Source organism: Fukomys damarensis, unplaced genomic scaffold (genome assembly GCF_012274545.1).
Source record: "Fukomys damarensis isolate Sample0158 unplaced genomic scaffold, DMR_v1.0_HiC HiC_scaffold_2, whole genome shotgun sequence".
NCBI lineage: Eukaryota > Metazoa > Chordata > Mammalia > Rodentia > Bathyergidae > Fukomys > Fukomys damarensis.
Window position 1 is genome coordinate 46,936,608 of NW_022900914.1, and position 21,497 is coordinate 46,958,104.

General features: G+C 32.8%; 1 protein-coding gene across 4 annotated transcripts in view; it reads left to right on the top strand.

Annotated features, from left to right (window-relative positions):
* The window catches only part of Znf638 (zinc finger protein 638), a 131,512-nt gene that overhangs the window by 87,102 nt on the left and 22,913 nt on the right, over positions 1-21,497 (top strand). For all 4 annotated transcript variants that reach the window (XM_010609630.3, XM_010609632.3, XM_010609631.3 and 1 more), the window contains exons 7-16: positions 566-712; positions 1,806-1,925; positions 5,099-5,157; positions 5,585-5,637; positions 13,472-13,522; positions 15,919-15,984; positions 16,770-16,856; positions 17,120-17,188; positions 17,740-17,780; positions 19,267-19,398. In XM_010609630.3, coding sequence (XP_010607932.1) covers positions 566-712; positions 1,806-1,925; positions 5,099-5,157; positions 5,585-5,637; positions 13,472-13,522; positions 15,919-15,984; positions 16,770-16,856; positions 17,120-17,188; positions 17,740-17,780; positions 19,267-19,398 — 825 coding nt within the window. The remainder of the gene's footprint in view (positions 1-565; positions 713-1,805; positions 1,926-5,098; positions 5,158-5,584; positions 5,638-13,471; positions 13,523-15,918; positions 15,985-16,769; positions 16,857-17,119; positions 17,189-17,739; positions 17,781-19,266; positions 19,399-21,497) is intronic.

Consider the following 21,497-nt stretch of genomic DNA (forward strand, 5'->3'; position numbering starts at 1 on the left):
GACTAAGGATTGTAGAGGATTCTGTGTATGTTCAGCTTGCTCGGAGACAAAATTGTGATATAGGACATGGTGGAAGATGAATATTCATTTCATGGCAGCCTGAAACAGAGTGCCATTGTTTTTAAATATCAGGACACAGGAATGAAGAAAATTGTAATTTCAGCTTTCCTTCATGATAGGCTATAAAGATAATCTTTGAAATGCCTTGGATCATTCCGTGGGTCTTTGTGTTACAAGATGGTTTTAAAAGAGAAGAATACCTATAAACTCATTAGCAATGTTTGGTTTAAAAATTTGAATCATATTTATCTTTAGCATTAAAAGTTTTTAAGCTCTGGGGATTTAGCAGAGTCATGCCATGCCTGCCTTGTAAGCATAAGATCCTGAGTTCGATTCTCAGTTTGGGGGTGGGGGTGGGGTAAAATTTTGATGGTGAATTTTGTTAAGTGTTTTGAAAAAATTTATTAAAAGGAAAATAATAATAGAAATTATATAGGAAATTTTTGTTACTATACTTTTTAGCTTGTTTAGTTTATTTTTAATATTTCTTTTGCTCCAATAATAGCTTCGGAAAGAGCAGTCTTTACGTTACGGCTCAGTTCTTCTTGTATCTGAATTACCAGAAGACGGCTGTACTGAAGAAGATATTAGAAAAGTATTTCAGCCATTTGGAAAAGTTGCTGATGTCCTGATTGTTCCTTATAGAAAGGAGGTGAGTTATTGAGTCTGTTCTAAAAATTTGTGCAAAGTTGTAATTTTGTAAACTATTGTTGGATCTATTAGCTGCTTGTATTACATATATATCTGTTCATGGAGAGCTATGTAATCTTAGGATGTAAATAAACAAGGTCCTAAGGAATTGGCAGATGTTTTTGTAAAGGGAAGGATAGTAAATATTTTAGGATATGTGTAGTACAAAAGCAACTATAGGTAATATGTAAATGAGCAAACATCTGTGTTCCAAAAACTATTTATAAAAATAGATGGTGTGTCATAGTTTACACCAGTAAAGTTAAAGTGAAGTAAATGATTTCCCTTGTATGTGAGGTAACTAATGTTTGCGTGTGGGCTGTGTTTCCGTTTTTCACATGATAAGCTCTTTGTTTTTTGTCATATTGGGGAATGTACTTGACCTGTATACTACCTACATCCTCAGGCCTCCTCCCCATTTTTTAATTTTGAAATTTTGAGATAAGGTCTTGCTAAATTCCTCAGGCTGTGTTTGAACTTAGGATCTTTCTGCCTTAGTCTCCGAAAATGCTGGGATTACAGACTTAATCTACCATGCCCAGCTTCTCATGATAAAGTTTACAACAGTGAGCAGCACAATATTAAGCAGAACCTAAAGTTGAGAGTTAAATCAAGGAACTTAATAGTTGTGTCGTCTTACTTTAAGAAGCTTTAAAGAGGTTAGACTTGGAACAAGCTAGAAGAGATCCTAGCTTTCCACCTATTGTTCAGTTAGTCCTGCCTTCCTATTTCTTCTGTTCTGTGAACCTGCTATGAACTGTGTCTCTCTATCTTGGTAATTACATAGAAAATCTACAAGGTCAGACTGTGCACAGATCCCTATATTTAATACTGGCATTAAAAGTCTAAAAAGTTAAATTCTGTAAGATTTAAAATACCATATGTGAAATATCTTTAAGATTGGATTATACTTTATCAAAACAAAAAGAGGCAAAAGCAGCCAGGTTTTCTTGTAAATTCAGTTTCATGTTTCATAAGAAGGGATTAGGTCCATTTTAAAATGTTGGGGCTTTACAAGGTAAATTTTTGTATTAAAAAATTAAATTTTATTTTAGGCTTACTTGGAAATGGAATTTAAAGCAATTACTGCAGTCATCAAGAACATTGATACGATGCCTCTTCTAATAAAAGGAAAAAGCGTGAAAGTATCTGTTCCAGGAAAGAAAAAAGTCCAGGTAAAAATTTAGATCCTAGATATTTTATTGTTATTTTAACTTTTTAAAAATATGGTATACCTGCAGAAAAATGTATATGACATGTTAGCCCAGGATCATATGTGGATAAATTCAGACACATTGAAATTAGAAACTTAAGACACACTCATGTATATAGTGCTACCAATAGTATTAAGGGACAACACTAGGAAAATATACTTATTTTGGATGCTTCATTGGTCTCAATTTAAAAATTTTCAATGAGTACATGTTTGCAGTGCATAGCAATTATATTTGTTGTGGGGCGTTGGTATATATACATAGCACATCTTAATTCTTTTTACTCCTTTCTATCTCTCGGTAGAATATACTTTAACACAAAATTAGCAACTATCTTTGAAACTACTACATTGACAATATCCTGGAGTTCCTTTACCTGCTTCTCCTTGATCCTTAAACCCATCCTTCTACCACTTGTAATCCCTAACTTAATTTCTAAAGCCAGAATGAATTTTGCCTGTTTTGAACTTCATGTTAAACAAAATCATAGATACTATAGTCTTTTGGGCTTTTTGTTTCCTTAGAAGTGTCACTATTTATAAGTTCAGTCTTTACCATTTCTATGCTTTAATTGAAATGTTTATAGATAATATCTATAGAATTACTTAAGAGTTCCCGTAAGTTTTTCTTTGTGTAGTTGATCTTAATAATGTTGGGGGGGGTGAACATTTGAAGATTATGGAAAATCTAGTAAGTTAATAAGATGAAAAATGTGATCACAATTCTGATGTGAGTTTATTTTAATTCAAAGAGCTATTTCTTAAGCACCTGTTATGTGTCTGGCCTTGAAGTATCTGCAGAAGATGCAGTAGTGAGCAAGACAGATACGGTTTTACATAACCTTACAGTCTGTTAGAGAAAGCTAAGCTGAAACTAATGAAAGGAAAGGCATGGTGGGCATGGTGGGTACATGTAAGAAACCCAGTCTGTATGAACTAGAATTCCAGAAAAAGGATATCACTTAAAAACTGTAAGATTTTATGCTTCATAGTTGTGTAGGAACAGAGTATAGGAGCTAGGCAGAAACAGTGTAATTATGCAAACAGATAGTCTACTTTTAGGTAGCCAGTGTCAGAGTTATGTTGGAAATGATTCTGACTCATTATAATTCAGTGCATCTGTTTTAATGAAGTATAAATATTTTCAGATGTGTGGTGAGAAACTTATTTCATTTACATATCTTCTGAATCATTAATGTAAAATGGAGAATTAATGATGCAAAATGTTTTGCAGTGAGCACTGAAACCATTTTAAACTTCAGTAAAATCCAAATAATATATTTACAAAATAGCATAAAGTGCAAAAAAAATTGATTAGAATTACCAAAAAAAGATATTTTTAGTCTAAAATAGATCATCAAAAATTGGAATGTAGGGCTAGGGATTTAGCTCAGTGGTTCTGCTTGCCTATCTTGGAAGTTCAAGTCTCTGGTACACCCCTACAAAAAAAAAAAAATTGGAATGTAGGCAAGGGCTAATTATTTTAACTTCTACAGAGGAAATTAGTGATTTAAATTGTTAATTTAAATTGAAAGTAGCTATTAGAATAAAAATAGGTGGTTGAATATCTTCTAAGTCATTGAGTGAAGGAGACATTGGATATAAAATGTCAAACAGTAAAGGGAAATGGCAAAATGCCCAAAAAGAATAGATGATATAAAATTACATGAGAAAATTATGAAATTCACATCAATTTAACAAGTATTTACTGAAAGTTCACTAAGTTCTACGCATAATTTTTGGACACTGGGATAGAATACTAAATAAAGTTCCTGGTCTTGCAGAATTGTACTTTAAAAAGGTAGAGAGAAAAGACTGCAAAAAAAAGGTAAAAGTATAGTCTGTCCATTGGCAGCCAGTGCTCCGATGAAAAATACCAAGAAAGGGTCATAGACATGCTCTTACTGGGCAACCAGTAGCCATACACTTTTAATAAGGTAGTTGGGAAATAGCTCAGTGAATAAATAGGTGACATTTGACCAAATGCCTGAACAAGGTGAGAGATCAAGCCATGTCCTAGGTCGAGAGCATTTCAGATAGAAAGAATAGCAGCTCTAAAACACTGAATTCCATACCTGTATAACTTATTTGAAGAGTATGAAGGATATCTGGGGCTGCAGATTTGGAGTGTAGCAAGATATTTGGTGGCTTAAGGGCAAACAGGTGAAACATAAGGTTGCACATTTTTTGGCCAGTGTAACTTCTCATTTTTGGTTTCACCTTCTGCAGTTTCAGATTCCCATGGTCTGTTGTGGTCCAGAGATATTAAATAGAAAATTCTAGACATAAATATGAGTTTTAAGTTGTGTGTCATTGAGTGTTTGTGTGTCATTGAGTGACTCTTGATGCATCATAGAGCTTGTGTTCAAGTGACACTTATTTTTCTTAATTATAGCCCCAGAGAGCAAAAGTGGTAAAGTTGGCACTTTGTACATGCCAAAGAAAAGCTGCGAAGTGTTTTAAGTGAAAAAGTAAAAGTGCAGTAAGATATTTTGAGATACCATATTCTTTAATTTTATTATATTGTTAAAATTTTTGTTTTATTAATCTGTTACTGTGCTTGATTTATAAATTAGTACAGGTTTATAGGTGTAGAAAAAGTTACATTACATATAGGGTTTGATATGATGTGTAATTTCATTCATCCACTGGAGGTCTGGAATGTATACCACACAGAAAAGGCAGAGACCCATGTACTGGCTTTTTCTGTAGTATGATGAAAAGTTTTCTGTATAGGAGTGGTAGGTTCAGTCTGACTATTTTGTTAGTAGAATGTGAGTAGATAAAAGGCAAGGACAGAAGTAACGAGAGCTTCTGATGATACTGCAGTAATCAAAGCAAAATAATTTTTACCTGATAGATTGGATCAGTATGATAGCAGTCTGAAATGTCACAGTGCTACAAGAAATCATGTTTTGAAAATTAATGATAGGAAAATAAAAGGAATGGTAAAAGGTAGGATATAAAATTGTTCTATATGATTACAAATTGAACATATTTTTATTTATAGTTATAAACATTTACACTTCAGAGTGGGAAGATTTTAAATGTTTATTTTATTGATTATGCTTTTATTTTCTAACTTTTTATGATTGGGAGAAAGCTAAAACTTGTTAAATATTTTTTTTTTCATAGAACAAAGAAATGAAAAAGAAGACTTCAGATTCGAAGAAATTATCTACAACTGCTTTAAAGTATGTGATTCTGTGATTTCATATATAAGAATGTGCATATGAATTGAGAAATTTTAATTTGAACTGCTTTGGGAAGGGAGTATAATAGTTGCATACTCACATCCTCAGCTACTTGGGAGGCTAAGGCAGAAGGGTTACAAGTTTGAGGACAATCCAGCAACTCAGACCCTATCTCCAAAGTTAAAAAATGAAAATTTTAAAGAGTGGCTCAAAGTGTAACTTAGTGGAAGACTCTAGATTTAGTCTCAGTAATATAAAATAAAAGCAAAATCCAAAAAGCTACATTTTAAATCATAACTATAATTTCAAATTGGACATCATTCCAATTGAATTTTTAAACTTAACATATTTAAACACTGTATTTTTAGAATCTCTATAGAGCCTAGAATTTCTAGGTTGATACCACCAGTATTCTTCTTTTAAACAGAAAAGATACAGATGCTTCAAAAACTGTTGAAACTGTTACTTCAACTTCTACTGGTAAGTTATCTTTTAGTATTCCTCCAAAATGAATATATTTGTCAATTTACTTAAAAGTTCTTGCAAGATGGTGCTAGGAAGACAGACATAATTGTACTTTAATGAGAGAGACTCAAATTGCATTTTTAAATTGTATTAACAAGTAGTTAATATTTAATACTATGTAATTACAGAATTGCTCTGGAATAAATACTATATAAGGACTCTGAGAGAATGTGCATAAAATACCTGTTGTAGTTCCATAGTTAATAGCTATTTTTCTTATGTTCAGTTTTATAATACTTCCCTCCATCTATTCTCAGTAAACCCATAAGACAAAACAAAGAATGGTATGGTAATTTCTTGTCTTGTCCACTGATTTTGAAAGTAAACTGAGAGCCCAAGAGTAAGTAGTGAACAGAATATATGTTACTGTGTGTGTGCTAAAAGTTGTTTCTTAACTGTATATTTTGAATTTTATATACAGTTAAATGAATTTTGTATAGATTGTATAAACTGAGTCTTTCTTTTTCCTTTTCCTTCCTTCTCTCTGTCTCCCCCTTCCCTCCTCCCCTCTCCCTCCCTCTGCCTTTTCTTCTCTCCCTTCCTCCCTCCCTTCTTCCTATTTTTCTTTCTTTCCTTCTTTCTATCAGGGATTAAACTCAAGACCTTGTGCTTGCAAGGCAGGCACGGTGCCACTGAGCTAAATAAATCCCTGACTCAAGGTTTTTTGTTTTGTTTTTTCTCTCAGTCCATTTAGAATTAGAAAGGTAGAGAGAAAAGTTGCTGCCAGAATATGCCCTCTTGAATGAAGTTAAGAATAAACATCTTGATAGTGAAGACAAGGCAGGAAATCTAAAATACAATAAACATAAGATATATTCAGAAAGTTAAGTTTTGTTTTGTATGTGCTGTTTTGGATGGCAGATAGTGTTTTGGATTTCTGTTTGGGATAGCATGTTGAGGTACTAAAACCACTAATCAAGTAACTGTAAAATTGGATTGTATAAAATGTCTCCTTTCCCCAATAATGTTTAGTTACCTAGAGTATTAGAAATTAGTTGGGTATTATGGATGACTTCTAGAAGGCAGTAATTTTGACTAAGATTTTCATTTAGATATGCAAATAAATAATTTATAGAAACAAAAGGGGCAATGGCATATAAATGATAATAACATTGAATAATCATTTTATAAAGATGTATGGGGGCCACAGTGGGGAGTTTTGTATTTTTCACTTTACTAATAGCATTTACCAAAGTGTGTTGTGTGAAAAACTGATTTTTGTAAGATACTTTGGGTCAGATAAAACTTGAGATATGTGCTATGTCTGCTTTTTGTTTTTTTCCTTTTAAAAACTAATCCATAAATAGCATTTTATGAAATTCCAAGGAGGGGACCATCATGGTTTACTTCCTCAGCTATTACCTAAGCTTGGCTAAGGTATACTACATTCTTACTGTAAAATTGTTAAAACTGGTACAGACCCTGGGTAAAATAGCCATCAAGAATAAAGAATTATTTATAGTTATTTGAGAGTCCCATATAGGATGGATAAATAAATTGAAAAATCCTACTGAGAAAACATAACTGGGATTCATTTCATAGAATTTAGTGGCTAGAAAAGATAAAAATCAAAAAATTTTTAAATTTCAAGGTTTCTGGCTGGATGGTTTTTCTCAGAAGTGGTAATAAGTTATTAAAAAACTTCAGACACTGGAGGTTTGAGGCAGGGATAGGAAAAAACCATGAACTTAGATTGCAGTAGCCAAATTTCAGCTTTCAGAGAATATCTATTGGAGATATTTTTATTCATCTAGTCATGTGGCATTGAAAATGAGATGCAGGTGTCTGGGAAACTTTTTAAGTTTAACATTAAATTTTGGAAATGTTTCTAATATAATAAAAGTTATGAAAGTAATGAGTATATAAATGCTTTAAGCACATACTTCTTCAATTGCAAGTGTAGAAAGAGGGACCTTTTATTGACCAAGAAAAGTAAGGCATGATATCTTTTTGAGATTAGCTATGTCATATTGAACAGTGATAGAAAATATTAAAGACAATTTTGATTATAAGCACAAATAAAAAAGATGGAATACAGATAGGAAGCAAAAGGATAATTTGACTATAAAGGGAAACTTCAGAAATCTTACCCGAAACTAATTTAAAAGAGATACGCTGGGCGTGGTAGTGCAGTGTCTATAATCCCAGAATGAGGTGGGGGGGCTAAGGCAGGAGGTTCAGGAATTCAAGGCCATCCTGGGCCACATAGCCATTTAAAGGCCAGTTCATTTGTTGAGTGGCTCCAATGTGCCCATGATAGTGCATTGGCTGGGGATTTAATTCAGTGGCACAGCACCGGCCTTGCAAGTGCTGGGTCCTGAGTTTGATCATTGGTACAGAGAAATCATCATCATCATCATTAAACAATATGTTTAGAAAATGAAAGATGTTATGTCAAAAAGAAAAAACTAGGGTAAAGGTGATCCAGGGTGAATTGATTTGGAGTTAGAATTTAGTGTACAGGACAAGATGATGATGTTAAAGTTAAAATTTATTGTGGAGTATAAGAATGATTTTTAAGTAAAATGGGCTACTGACATAACCTACTCTGGATGAACAAAACAGGGAAAGAAATTCAAAATTTGAGGTTCTGTTTTAAGTTACACTATTAAGGGAGGCATACAGTGTTAGCTCATTTAATTTTTTAAACTACCTGTGAGTTAATAGGTTTTTCTTGTTTTTTTAAAAATGTGCAGATTCCGAGTTTGTATGATTTACTGAAGATCATATGGAAGAGTTATGGTTGAGACTCAAAACTATGATCCCCAAGTGTTTACCTATATATATATATTAACTACTACCTCTATGAAAATTTCTTAATCTCCTTTGATTGCTGCTCTTTATTAAAAAAATCTGTTAATTTTCTTAAAAGTTTATTCATCTTCTTGTGGCATGCTTTCTTTTCTAGGAGATTTTTTTTTTTCCTTTCTGTGGTTTTTAAGGACCAGTGAAATCTCCCTTACATATAATGTAAACCTCTCTTCCCTCACAAAATCCCTGTATTCTCTTGTATCATTTAACAATTACCACTATTCATCCAATGTAGAAATCACTGAGTAAACTTTAATTCTGTGTTTTCTTTGATCTTACCCAGTTTAGACTTAAATAGCATCATTCTTCTATCATCCAGTCAGAGGCTGATTCATATTACTTCTTCCTTAAATCTACTTCAGCTCTCAGATTCTTTCTCCTTTGTTCCATCACATCTATAACTTTTTGTGGGTGTGTGTTGTCCTGGGGGTGGAACTCAGAACCTTGTGCTTGTGAGGCAGGTGTGGTGCCACTGAGCTAAATCACCAGCCAAAATCTATGACTTCTCACATTCTGACCATCATCTTCTCACATTTACACTTTTGATGATAGCTGTCTGACTGTTGTTTTTATTTCACTCTCTACTCCATTGTTCACACTGTTACCCTGAGGTCTCTTTAAAACAGATCTGATCATTCCAAGTGACCCATAGAATAAATAAAGCCCAGATTCTTCAGCTTTATATAAATTACCTTTTGTGCCCCCATACTACTTTTTCTGCCTCTGGACAGTGAACTATATATTATGTTTCAGCCACTCAAAGTAGCTTATTTTCCAGGTATGTCATGCTATTTCATTCCTCAATTCTTTATTTGTGCTGTCCATTTGTGTGGCATCATTATCTGACTTCTAGAGAACTTTATGCAGTAAATACCTACTTAATAGATCCAGATAAAGTACTAAAAATAAAAAACACATTAACACTTATTTTGGGGGTGAATGTGGGACAAATCCTAATTCATCCTTTAAGGCATATCTCAGATGAAATTTCTTCACAACATTTTGCCTGACTCTCCTGAGTAGTTAGAAGTGCCCATCTGTCTTCTAGTAATAATTTATACTTTGAATCATATAATATTAATAGTTTGTTAATAAGTCTATCTTCCTTACTTGGGTGGTTGAGGGAACATTTGCTTTTCTTTGTTTTTCTCTCTTTTTCTTTAAGGTCTAATGTACTGTAAGGGTTTAATGAATATTTGCAAGAGGAAAGGTACGGGAATATTCAAATCAAATTTGTTCTATATTAATGCTATAATTGAATCCATGGAAAATCACCTACTGCACAAAGTCTTCTGGTTTGTCATTCTTGATTTAACCATGTTAGTTGTTAAGCTTTTATGACTTTCTCCTATAAAAAAAAATGCAGTGACTCTTTGTCTTCTCACTTCCTAGATGAGAATTACTTTCTTTTAAATCTAATTATAGAAGTAATAAATGCTTATTGTTAAAAGTTAATGTGTTTCACAAAAAGATTGAGCCAGGCCATGGTAGCATGCCTCTGTAATCTTAGCACTCAGGAGGCTGAGGCAGGAGGGTTGCTGTGAATTCAAGGCTAGCTTGAGCTACATAATGAGTTCAAATTCAGCCTGTACTACAAAGCAAGACCCTACCTCAAAACACACACACACACACACACACACACACACACACAAATTTAAGAAAGTGACTGTCCACAGATAATAGCAGTTCAAGTCCATTTTTCACCAATAAAAGCACTCTGCAAAAACACTTCTCACATATGAGCTCCACCCAATCTTTAAGGAAGCTTAATCTAATTCCGTAACTTTCAGAAGAAAAAGAAAGCTTCCCTTAAAAAGTGGAGTTGCAGCTGAGCAATTTAATGGTTTTGTAAGACCCTGCTTCAAAATGGAAAATAAAAATAAAAGGACTGGGAATGTAGTTAAGTGCCAAGGCTCTGAGTTCAGTCCTCAATATGGGGTCTGGGGAGGCGGGTGTTGGGAGAGAGAAACCCAGAAAACTGCAGGCATTACAAAAAAACTACGTTCAGCATAATGACTAAAATATATTGATAAAATTAAATGTTGAGGATGTGGAAAAACTCAATTGCTTGTAGGAATGTAAAATGCTATAGTCATTTTGGAAGAGTATGGCAGTTTTGTAATGGGACTGAATATGTTCCTACCATGTGGCATAGCAGTTGTATTCTTGAGCATTTATTCCAGAGAAATGAAGACTTTGTTTACACAAGAAGCTGTATACAAATATTTATAGCCACTTTATAATAGTCAGAAACTCTTATTGAAAGAACCCAAGGGCCGGGGATTTAACTCAGTGGTCCCACTGCCTGCCTTATAAGCACAAGGACCCGAGTTCGATCCCCAGTACGAAAAAGAAAGAAGAAAATAATATCATTTATAATTGCCAAGAGGTTGGAAGCAAAGAAAGTTTTCTCAAGTAGATAAGTGAACAAATAAATGGTTACATCCAAACAATGGAATTTTATTTGTTCTGTGAAGTGAGAGAGAAAGAAAGAAAGAAAGAAAGAAAGAAAGAAAGAAAGAAAGAAAGAAAGAAAGAACCTAATGGCCTTAAGTGGATAAATGTTAAACTGTGGTATATCCATAGTCTAGAACAGTGATAGAAATCTTTTAGAGCTTTCAATGATAACAGCTCGATGTAGCACACATGCCCTACTAGCCTAGAATATCACTCAGAAAACGGGATGCAGAAGGAGAGGAACATGTAGCAAGTAAGATGTTACAGGTGAATTATGCTGAGTAGGAAAAAATTTTTTATTTCACTTATATCACATTGTTGAAATTATGAAGTTCAGAGATAGAGAACAGATTAGTGATTCTCAGGAGTTAGGGAGGGAAGAGGGTACTTGTGGCTGTGAATGGGTTGTAGGACACATCTTTGTGAGGGAAATGTTCTGTATGCTGACAGGTGGTAATCACACGTGTATGATAGCTTCATAGGACTAAATACCAGTTGATAATTGCAGTAAAACTAGTGATGTTTGAATATTGGTAGATTGTATTGATGTCTTTATCCTGTGATATTGTAGTATAATTGTGTAAATGTTAAAACCATTAGAGGTAAATTGAATGAAGGGTATTACATGGGATCTCTCCATGTTATTTCTCATAAGTCCATGTGAATTTATAATTACTTAGTTAATTATTAAAGATTTAAATTTTCAAAAGCTGATAACACTCCGTAAATTAAAGAAAATTTTCACTTAGAAATAATGATGTAATTGTGAAGTATTAGTACATAGTTCCTGAGAGTAAATGATACAGTATGTATGAGAGACTGATATTGGAAGTATGAACATAATTCAAAATGAGGGACTCTTAATTCAACTTACTACATGAAAAATTGAAAGAACATATGTTCTTTTCCCTAGGTACTAAAAAAAAAAGGATATTTCATAAAGTTCAGTGTCCATTTCTAGCATTCAATAGAAATAGCCTTACCTACTTCTTTAAATATGATAGGATATTTCTGTATATGTACTTGTATTTACATGCACACATACATAGAAAAATACATATAGGCAAGACAAAGGCCAGATGTTTAATTGAAATAGTAGATATATTACATGAAGGTTGGGAACTAAAGAAGTAATACTTAACCATTTCTCTAAAATAACATAAATTTTAAAAAATTAATTGTAAATCCCAACAATGAATGTAACTGTACTGTGTCCCTAAAATGTACCAATAAACTCAATAAAATTAAAAAAAATAATAATTGTAAAAAAATTTATTGTAGTGAAGGACACAGTGTTACTAATCCCCTTCAAAATACTCCCTTTCATACACAACATAAATATTTTTTCTCAAACTTAGCCACTAATTATTTCTCTACAGTAGGCATGAAAATAGAAAAAGACATTATTATTTAAAAGTAGTTGTATGATGGGAAAATGCAATAAAATCAGTTAAAATGTTAAATGTAATTTTAGTTAACCATCTTATTTAATTTTCTAAATTCAGTTCGGTTGCTTTATTATATGTAACTAGCCACTAATGTAATCTAATAAAATATTCCATTTACAGTAATAAAAATGCTGAAAGTATTTTAAAAACCTTCAAAAGTATATCACACAGCTAAAACATTTAAAATGTTTTATATAATTGCATAAATAGACAAAAGATCATTAGGATAGAAGAGAGTCCAGAAATCTTCCTCAAAATATGTGGAACATCAGAATGTTAATATTGCACAATAGTAGCAGGAAAAGTCAGTTATTTATTCACTAACCACATTTTACTTTCAGTAAAAAACTTAACAAAATAAAATATGAATAGATCAAAGATTTAATTTATGTGTTCTGGTAAAGGTATTTAAAAATATGGACAATATTCATTTTTTTCAATTTTTGTGTGAATTGCTTTGCAAACAGATTTGATTACATAAAAATATTTTTTCATAAGCATTTGCACGGTTATTTTAGACTAATTTGTTAATATGTAAATGAGGTCTAATAAAAATGTCAAAGAAGAGAAACTGCATAATATCAGTAGGCAGATTACAGAGAAATATAGAGACGACCTTTAAAAATATGAGAACTGATAGAGCTTCAGTCATAACTAAAGAAATAAAAGTAAATCATATTGATGTCCACCTCACATTGGAAAGATTTAATTTCTGATTTGAAGTTAGACTTATGACATGAAATAATGTGCTGGTGTGGAAATGGATAAATCCCCCCCTCTTTTTTTTTTTTTTTGGTACTGGCAGTCAAATTCAGAACCTTGCGCTTGTCAAGCAGGCACAGTGCCACTCTCATATATTATTAAAAGAAATATTAATTGGCGCACTCTTTTTGAAGGGCAGTTGAATATTGTTAAATTTTAAATATGTGACTTTTAACACAACATGTATGTGTCTTAAGAATTTAGCCCAGTAACAATTTGTTGAACATAAAAAAGTGAGCATAGGGATGTTTCTCAAATCTAAAATATATTATTTGTAATGTGTTATTGAAATATTTTCCTTGTTATTTTAGCCAAAGCTGGACAGGCCAAGACATCCATAGCCAAAGTAAACAAATCTGCAGGTATGGTTCTTCTTTTGTGTTTTTGGGAATTGAACCAAAGGTCTCGTACATGCTAGGCAAGTGCTTTGCCACTGAACTATATGCCTAGTCCTGCACATTTTTTTTTATTTGAATTCTAGATGTATTAGGTAAGTTTAAAAGGAATATATACCTTAGCTGGCTGTGGTGGTCCATGCCTGTAACCCTAGCACAGTAGAGGCCAAGGAAGGAAGATCATGAGTTCAAGGCCCGCTTTGACTGCATAGCAAAGACCTTGTTTCAGAAAATACATACACACTCTAACAGTGTTGGATTTCATATGATAAAGTATGAAAATGTCTACCAATGTTTGAAAGTCATTCAACAGTTTTGAGAAATGAGATTTAATAGGTAATGCTCTTTTTTTTTAATTACCACAGTAAAATAATTTAACTGGAGAAGCTATTTCTTTCCTTTACTGCCCTTTCTTTTACAGAATAATACACATAACAGACAGACATGATCTTGTTGCAGTTTGTATAAACTCTAGTGGGTTTCAAAGCATTATTCTTGTTACCCTCTCTCCTTCCCCTCTCCAGTCTGCTAAATGGAGGTTAATTCAGGGTCATCTCTTTAAAGTGGACAGAGATCACTGTATTAAGTTGCCTCCTCTAAAATGTTAAAAATGAAAGAAAGTTGACTTGAATTGGGAAATAAATACTGTACCACTGTTAAATAACAGATTCAGAATTTCCTTCCTCAAGTTTCTTGAAAGTACTCATCTGGCAGTGTCTTGGATTGCTAGGAAACTTGTCTTTATTTAATAAATACTTTGTTAGTGTATGAGAGTAATTAATGGATATTTGATTAAATATTAGGATTTAATGCTGGCTGTTTTTCCTTAAATTCTAGTACTGAAATAGAAATAGTAAAGTGAATTGACTTGGGCTAGAAGTAAGGATACTAAAGGAAATATCTTGCAGGCTTAATAACTCTGAGTTTACTGTACTGTAGTAAAACTCATGAGTTATTTAGCATCAACTGCTTGAGCAAGAATCCATGAGGATTGCCCCTTACTTACAGGGATACTTTCCAAGACCCACTATAGATGGTTGAAATCCTATTATACCATTTTTTAAATTGTTTAAATTTATAAATTAGTTATAGTAAGAGATTAGTAGTAGTAATAAAATGTTATGTGAATGTGGTCTTTACATATAGAATTGCCAGTTTCACTATTATTGCTCTTTGGTGCCATAATTAGTAAAATAAGGGTTACTTGAACACAAACTCCTATACATCGAGTCAGTAGGATAACAGAGACCACTGTTAAGTGACTCATGGACAGGTAACATACATACCATGGATATGCTCAATAAAGTGTCTTTCACATCCCAGGCAGGACGAAGCAGGACAGCTGGAGATTTCAGCACACTTTTCAAAGTAACACATAATTTATAACTCACAGATTGTTTATATCTGGAATTTTCTACTTACTGTTTTGGGTTTGTGAGTAACAAACTATGAAAAGCAGAACTGTAGATAGGAGAGCTCCTGTATTGCTCTTTCTGAACAAAGGTTATAGTCTGTCTTTGGAATATAAAGAGTGGATTTTAGACTTTGTTGGTTGTTGTGGGTGTCAGTGATTCTTGTATGTGTGTGCACATGTGTGCACCTGTACATGATTTAATTTTGAAAGGTATCATATTCTTAGTTTCTTTTGGATAGTTATGGCAGTTATCATCCTTATTTATATATATGGGAAAGTGTTCACAGAAATCAGCTATTATCACAAAGTTTTAATTGGAATTTAATTTAGATCTATTGATTTTTTTATTCTGGGCATCTTCCTCATAACTGCCTTTCTAGTTATTATGAATCCCAATTTTTCAGATCTGTTGATCTAAGAATGAAAGGATTCGGTTCTCTGGTGATCTCTTACTTTAATGATCATAGTCTATAAATAGCATTATCATAGAAACTCAGCATTAATAGGTGAGTATTTAAAAACAGTGGCCAGAACAATTTAGTCTTAAACAGCTAGGACACACCAGGAATGAGTCAGAGCAGTCTTTATGTGACCTTCAGGTGTTCAATGCCTTTTTATCAACTGGGAGCCAAAGAAAACCATAGCTGCTTTCGGAATTCTTAAAGAACGAGGTTAGGGATTATTTTAATGTCCTTTGAATTAGTAACTTTGCTTCTGCTTGATTCATACATTCAGAAATTCATTTAACTTACCTGAATGCTATTTTCCAGTGCCCTGGTGAATTGTTACTTAGCTAACTTTTAGAAAATAGCTTGTATTTCTGAACATGATAGTATTTTGTTTTAAATAAAATACAGCCTTTTGTTATTAAAATATTTCTCTGTAAAGTTCTTTGGAGACTGTTGACTAGTTAAGTAAACCAGTTTTGACTGCTTTTTTTGTGATTTAGGAAAATCAACAGGCTCTGTAAAATCTGTAGTAACAGTAGCTGCTAAAGGTAAAGCTGTCAAAACAGGTAAGACTATTGGGGGAAAAGTGTTTTATAAAGTTTAATTTTAATTGTCTTTAAAAATAAAAACAAAATACCAAAAGCAGGTTTTGAACTCAGAATAATTTTTAATGTCTACTAACATCTTGAATGTTTAAGTAGATACTTCTTTGATATTTAAAACCTGGCCCATATAGGAGTTTTATTCACTGGTACTTCCATCTTTCACAGTATTTGCCATTAAAGATACATTTTTGTGCAGGTATGTAAGTCATGGCTTATAGTTTTTGGACAGATACATAATCAAAGAATCAAAGGCTGCTTTGTCATTCCATCCTATAAGTGGTTTAATCTTTTTGCTGTTTGATACTACCTTCCTCAGCATGTACAGTTTACTTTTTAAAAGATTGTTTCCCCATTTGGAAAATGAATTTTCTCTATAGAAAAAAATGGAACACTATTTACATACAATAAATGTAGCACATTGAAACAGGCAAGATCTTAAAGGTATCGTCTTTTCTGATAGACTGAGTTCAAAGAATATTTCCAGAAATTATGAAGTATGACTTTTATTTCATAATTACGTATTTCTGCCCCACAGAGGTATAATTCTTTCTTCACTTAAGGATATCAACAAAATACATCTCAACTTAATTTTGCTTTTAATATTATTGATAAACAGATGTTGAAAATAAAAAGCAATAATACATGGAAAGAACACCTTTTATAAGTTGAACAACTTGCATTAATATAAAACATGCTAAGTGACTCAGCGTACTTTTAGAATAATGATTCAATTCTCCTTTTAAAAGCTAAGTCAACTGGAAAGAAGTCTGTAGAAGCCAAAAAGGTTGGGAATGTCAAAAACAAAGACTCCAGTAAACCTGTAACTCTACCAGGTAAGCTTGAAGTGCTATCATTCAGTGTTTTCTTTAGGTCCTTTTGGTATATATTCAAGGTATATTTTGAAATTTTCAGTAAAAATACTCAAGGAAATTGTTCTGTTTTTTCCAAAGAGAAGTTTATGTGTTAGATTTGACTTAAGTCATATCATCTTAAGGCCACCTGAAATAAACTAGCTTAAAATAAGTTCTTGTTTAGATTTATTAGGTTAATCGTATTAGTGTTTTTATAAAGTATTAAAGCATACTATTTTATGCAGCAAATCCTGAAATAAAGACCAGTGTGGAAGTCCAAGCCAATGAAAACAGTGCTAAAGAAGCTATTTCAGGTAAGCAAATAGAAATTTCATTTTGTTTTCCTAAGGGTAGAAAGAAAATTAAAATTTTAATAAAAGGTACTTTTGTATCATTTGTATGTGTGTACTTTGAAAATACCAGTTTCATTTCTAAGTCAAATCAAGAATATTATGATTCAGATGTTCATCCTTTGAATATGCTGAAATTTTGCTCTTAAAATAACTGTAATTTAAAAGCCATTGTCAGGCTGGGCTGGGGTATGGTTCAGTGATGGAGCTCTTGCCCAGGGTGTATGAGGCCCTGGGTTTGATCCTCAGTACTGCAGAAAAGAATAAAGAAAGCCAGTGTAGTTATTTCCTACTGTAGACAGGGTCTCACTCTTTTGTTTCAGGCTGACCTCAAACTGGTGGTAATCCTCATGCCTCAGCCTCCTTAGTGCTGATATTACAGGAATGTGCCACTATGCGTGGTTTAGTTAAGCACATTTTTTATAGCTACTGCTTAATCATTATAGAATAAAATATGATCTTGGTAAGTATATGTGCATGATTTTAAATAAATATGTGTTTATTTTGGTATTTAGAAGCTGCTTTGGAGGCCACAGAAAATGAATCAGTCAGCGAGGTTGGTTTTTTTGTTTTATTAATTTCTTTAGGGCTTAAAATTTTTTGTTTTGTTTTGGTTTTGGTTTTTTGACATAGGGTCTCACTATGTAGTTGAGACTGACCTGGAACTCACTATGTAGCCCATGTTGGTCTTGAACTCACAGCGATGATCCTCCTGCCTTGGCCTCCCGAGTGCTAGGATTACAGGCGTGCGCCACCACGCCTGACTTAGGGCTTAACATTTTTTAGCAAAGCATATTTTTCTTATCAGATCTACAGTATTTGACATTTGGTAAAGTTCTAGTCATCTGTGGCTCTTTAAATAAGGGTTGAGTCTTGGACCTCAGAGAAAGTCACTAACATTTAGGACAGAGTACATGTTTCTGAAGATTACTTTCCCCTGACAACATGTTAAGCCTAAGTGAGTTCTGGAGTAGATAGTAGCTTATCAAATCAGAACCAGTAGGATTTGGGGGGGAAAATACTTTTTTTTTTCCTTCGAGTGACAAATGGGAGATATATGTTAATATTTAGACTAGTACTTTGGACTTTTTGGAGGGCTCTCATTTTTGGAGGAGTAGATGGGGCTTCCTATTTTATTTTGAAAGACAAATAGTTCACATTGTTTTCTTATTGTATCTGTTATTAAGAATATGTTGTCTTTAGATTTTTTTGACTTAGATTTTGAGATCACTCAGGTGCTAAGCTAAGCATAAGTTTATTTTCCTCAACAAAACCATTAAGTAGTATGTCTTATTTTTAGGGAGAGTATTTTGAAGCACAATAAAGTACATTAGAGACCCATAAAGCACTTAAGAAGGGACCATTTATGAACATATTTGACATGATAGTTAAAATCACTTTCAATTTTTTTATAAAAATTACATCTTCCTACATTTTTCTCCTGAAGGAAAAAGTTGTCAGGTTTACTTATCACATCTTTAGGGTTTTTCCTACTATCCACAAAAGGAAAAAATGGTTAGAGAGAGTCATCTTGGAAAATAAAAGATGTGAGAGAAGGGATGGCAGAAAAGAAAGTACAGTGTGTACTTGAAGTGTGGGGATTGGGTTGTGGAGTAAAAATTCTGAAGAGATTACATAAGTTATTTTATGTTTCCTAAAAGTGATTTTTCATATTAGGGAAGATTAAATGATACTGATTTGGAGATTGAGGGATATAATCATCACAAGATAAATGACAGCAGTACAAGAAGGGATTGTAGTGAGAGATAGATGTTTTTGTTTTCAAGAAAAGGATGAAAATCAGGTCTACAAACCTAGCATAGATAAATGGCATGACTACAGTTACTCTGTGTGTTTGAAAGATAGAAGTTTATGTATTTGAGTATATTTATTTTGAGATTCAGACTAGCCTCTTGAATTGATAAGGGTTTCCTGCTTAGTAAATGGAATTTAAGTAATGATATGATATCAAATATAAATCTTAAGTAAATACAGACACAGGTAAAGAAATTTTAATACTGATTTAAAAATTTCTCTTGAAGGAAACAGAGGAAATGTGTGTGATACTTATTTCTAATTTGCCTAATAAAGGATATTCTACAGAAGAAATTTGTAATTTAGCAAAACCATTTGGTGGTTTAAAGGATATTTTGATTTTGTCATCTCATAAAAAGGTAAGAATAATAGCTTTCATATTATCTATAGAGCAGCACATTTTGAAAAACATTCACAAAATTAGGATTTAAAAGTAGTATCTCAAAGTAAAGTGCTTTAATTAAGCTAAGGGATTTTTAAAATGTAAAACTCAAATATTTATTTTAATCAGGTTTAATTTAATGATGGGAAGGAATGGCTTAATATATGTCAGCTTTGCATAAAATTTTAGTTCACTAGAAAATGTTTTCTATCTTAAATGTTCAATAAAGTTTTTTAAATGACTTCTAAGATTTTATAGTAGATTATTCTTTAGCTAATATTTCTTATTCTTTCTACTGTTTTACCAGTGATATTCAAATGGGTAGTAATCACTTAGACTCAAACTAATGATGTCAACAAGTTTTGTTGTGAGTTTTCTGTATTGCATCTGTAATTTTAAAACCACACAGTAAAATCTGTTACTTTTTTTTTTTTTTTTTTTTTTTTGAGGCTGGGTCTCACTATGTAGTATGTAGTCTAGGCTGGCCTTGAACTTGTGGTGCTTTCCCTGCCTCTGCCTCCCAAGTACTAGGATTACAGGCATATGCCACCAAGCCCTGCTAAAATTTATTTTTTAGAAACATGTGAGCCAGGCATGATAGTACACTTCTGTAATCCCCAGCACTCTGGAGGCTGAGGCAGGAGGATCACGGTGAGTTTGAGGCTAGCCTTGGTTACATAATGAGTTCAGGGCCAGCTTGAACTAACTGCACATTGAGACCCTGTTTCAAAAAAGAGAAAAACCCTGTGAATGTATTTTATAGGATATAGGATTTTAGTAAAGAGGTATTAGAAATGACTCCACTGGTGTGGTAAGAAATACCGTATTCTAATGATGAAAGAAGTTGGTGATGACTAGAGATCTTTGAAAGTAGAGTAGGATTATATATATTTGGTTATAATCAGAGCCAGTGTGCTTGAGCATACAGTGAAAGAGTGAGTACAAATGAGAGCTATGTGTAGTTTCACATAATATTTAAACTAGATTGATTGGTTGGTACAGCTCTGGAAATATACTTGTAAACAGCTGAACTTAATAATAGTTATATATTTCAGCTGATTTTTAGAAAGCAGATTATGCATAAAGACAGTTAAAAAGGAGTGCATTTTTAACTTGGGTTTTTTAATGTAAACCATTTATAAAATAGGGGAAGAAATTATTTGGATTTTAAAAAAATAGAAATCATCAACTTTATGTCATATACCTAAGAGTATATGTATAAATAGATTAAATAAGTATAAAACCTGAATAAGTAAAAATCCTATATTATTATCTGCCTGCTTTTGATTAGAGTTGAGTAGACTATTTTTGGTACCGGGAATCAAACTCAGGGCCTAGCGCTTGCTCAGGCAGGCACTGCTCTGCTCGGCTGTGTCCCCAGCCCAAGAGTGGACTTATTAAATACTTGCAGAGCTAATACTTTTCTAGATACAAGAAAAATTTGCAATTCAGTTATAGTAGTCTCCTTTACCCATGGAAGTTATGTTCCAAGAACCAAGTAGATCCCTGAAAATGCAAATAGTACTGAACCTCGTATTTACACTGTATTTTTTCTAATACATATGTGCACAGGTTTAACTAAGCCTGTATCATGCCCTGTGGCCCTAACTTTTGCTTCATAATTTCTTTTTCCTTCACAGTTTCATGGTTATAAGATTTGTTCTTTCTGTAGATCTTGGCAATCTGAGCAAGGTGCATTTTTTCATTGTGTAGAAAACTAACCTTGTCATTTAAACTGCTTTACAGCTTCTCTTTAGCACATATGAATTGCCAGTATAAGTACTCTTATACTTTGGGGCCATAACTAAATAAGGGTTTCTGGAACAAACACACACTACACTGAACAGTTGGCCTGGTAACAGGTGGCTTTTAAGTGATTACTAAATAGCATGGGGTGGCATGGGGACTATGGATAAAGGGATCTTTCACATCCCAAGCAGAATAAAGTAGGACTAGAGACTTTATATCACATCTCTCAGAATGGCATGCAGTTTAAAACTTATGAATTGTTTCCTTAAATATTTGTGAAATTAAATATAAAACAAAATGGAAATTTAAAAGTTGAAAATATGTAAA